Here is a 1,978-nt window from a genome sequence, read left to right as displayed (position 1 = left end):
GACTGTCACTGGCAAGGGACAAGCCAGTCATCGAGCAGCTTGTGGGCTTTCCCCAGCTCTGGACCAGCTGGGATTATCTCTTTCTTTCAGAGCAGCCCCTGGCGCCAGCTACTCCCCATCTGCACCGCAACCAGCCCTCCTCGTTCTCCTTCATGCCAGACTGCTGCCACCGAAAGGAAAAAAAACAAGAGGAAAAGACAAAGCCAGGACCAATCTTCCCTGCTGCTCTTTAGGAATATTCCTCCCCCGTGGCCAGAGCTGGGCAGTGTGAGGGCACAGCAGAGGGTGTCTCCATAAAAAGCCCCAGCGGCATCTCTCCGGCATCACCCAGCCCTGCCAAGCCCAGAGCATCCTACCTTTGAACATGAAGCTTCCTTTGTCTCCGAATCGTCTCCCAAGGGGGTGGGTTTCCCCCCACTTTTCTAGCCTCGAAGGGGTTGGGTTCCCCCCCACTTTTCTAGCCTGACGCTGATGCGGTGTGGTGAGCTACAAGGCTCTGTTTTTACCTCCCTCTTTCTTCACTGTGTCCTCTTCTCCCCCCCTCTCCTTCCTCTCTTTCTCCAGTGGCTATTTCAGTAGAGCGGAGATGCTGGTGCTGCTCCTGCTGCCATCGTCATGTGACCTGAATATTAAACATCGCCGCAAAATCTCCCCCCGCGCACCCTCCCCCGGCTCCATCCCAGGCCCTGCCAGTCTCCCCGCCTGGGTGGGCACAGCCGTGGGGACGGAGGGGCCACCACCCATGAGCCCTCCATGTCCCAGAGGGGTGCCCCTTGCACACCCGTGCCCCTCCTCCCTCCGCAGACTGCACAGCCTCTTCTTGCCCTTTTCCTTCCCAGTTCTCCAGCGGTTTCAGCATCTCTGCTTGTTTAGGGAGGGGGACATTTTAACTCTTTGTGGCTTTGCTCTGGCACAGCTGAGAAAGGGCGCTCCCTCCCCCTAGGTATTTATTGGGTTCAGAAGATTGCAAGGCCTCCTTCTGCTTTCCCAGAGGGAGGAAATTGAGAATGTTTTGGCTCATCAAAAGCAATTTGCCCTTCAGCTCCGCTTGCGGAGGCGTGAGAAACCTTTTCTCCTCCGGCACCACAATTTCTGGCTGTCAGCCCGCGGTGCAGAGGCAGAGCGAGCGCCGTCCCCTCTCTGTGTGTGTGTACAAACGTGTATATGTGTGTGCACGTACATGTGTGTGCATGCGTGTGGAAAGCAGGGAGAGGTCCTGACTGCAGGCCACATCAGAGCACACAGGTCACATCCCCGTGTGCCCCAGCAGGCATCTATTCCCGGCGGTGCCCCCCTGCATGTGTCCGGTGGATGTGCCCACACCTGGAGAACCATGAGGGTGACCCTGGGTGCTGGTGCCTTTGGAGAGGGATGCCCCTTCCTCTGCCTGCATTTCCTTCTCCTACTGATGCGAGCCCTAGCCTCATCACACAGCATGGCCTTGCCACACCGTGCTGGGGCACAAACATCTGGGACTGCTCTGACCCTCTGACATCCTTTCAGGGACATCCCCATGTGTCCCTACACTGCGTACCAGCCTCCTGGGTGGGGCCCAGGCTGCCAGGTGCCTGGCAGAGTCAGCAAGGGTTTTGGGCACCTCTTTTTGCAGCGCCCCTGAGCAAAAAGGAAACTACACCCGCTGTGGGTTACAGGAGTGTTCAGAAATCACCATCAGTGGTGAAAAGTTACCCACGCTAGGCTGAGCGATCCGACAAGCTGGCTGTCTCGGGACAGACAGACAGACAGGCACCCCAGCACCTGCAACATCTCCTGACGTGGCGCCTGCAGCTGCCCTTTTCCCTGCTGTGCACCAGGCTCACTGCCACATGGGCCCCCCTCCCACCCGCCTGTGCCCGCAAAGGGGAAATCACTCCCAAGGGACTGATTGCCCCTGTCCTCCCCCATGTCACCCCACTGCTCCTGAAGGGCCCTGCCCTGCGCTGAGTCCCATGGCACGGCCAAGGGACCCTTTGGTGCC

At 58.7% G+C, this 1,978-nt stretch overlaps 1 protein-coding gene across 1 annotated transcript in view; it reads right to left on the bottom strand.

Annotated features, from left to right (window-relative positions):
- The window catches only part of LOC104621711 (neuronal-specific septin-3), a 13,066-nt gene extending 12,468 nt beyond the window's left edge, over positions 1-598 (bottom strand). The window contains exons 1-2 of the mRNA XM_010288258.1: positions 463-598; positions 357-427 (exon numbers count right to left, since the gene is read on the bottom strand). Of these exons, the coding sequence (XP_010286560.1) occupies positions 357-366 (10 nt within the window). The 5' untranslated portion in view covers positions 367-427; positions 463-598. The remainder of the gene's footprint in view (positions 1-356; positions 428-462) is intronic.
- Positions 599-1,978: the final 1,380 nt, after the last annotated feature.

Source organism: Phaethon lepturus, unplaced genomic scaffold (genome assembly GCF_000687285.1).
Source record: "Phaethon lepturus isolate BGI_N335 unplaced genomic scaffold, ASM68728v1 scaffold30585, whole genome shotgun sequence".
Taxonomy (NCBI): Eukaryota; Metazoa; Chordata; class Aves; order Phaethontiformes; family Phaethontidae; genus Phaethon; species Phaethon lepturus.
Note: the sequence above shows the minus strand (reverse complement) of the source record. Positions and strands in the feature narration are given on the sequence as shown.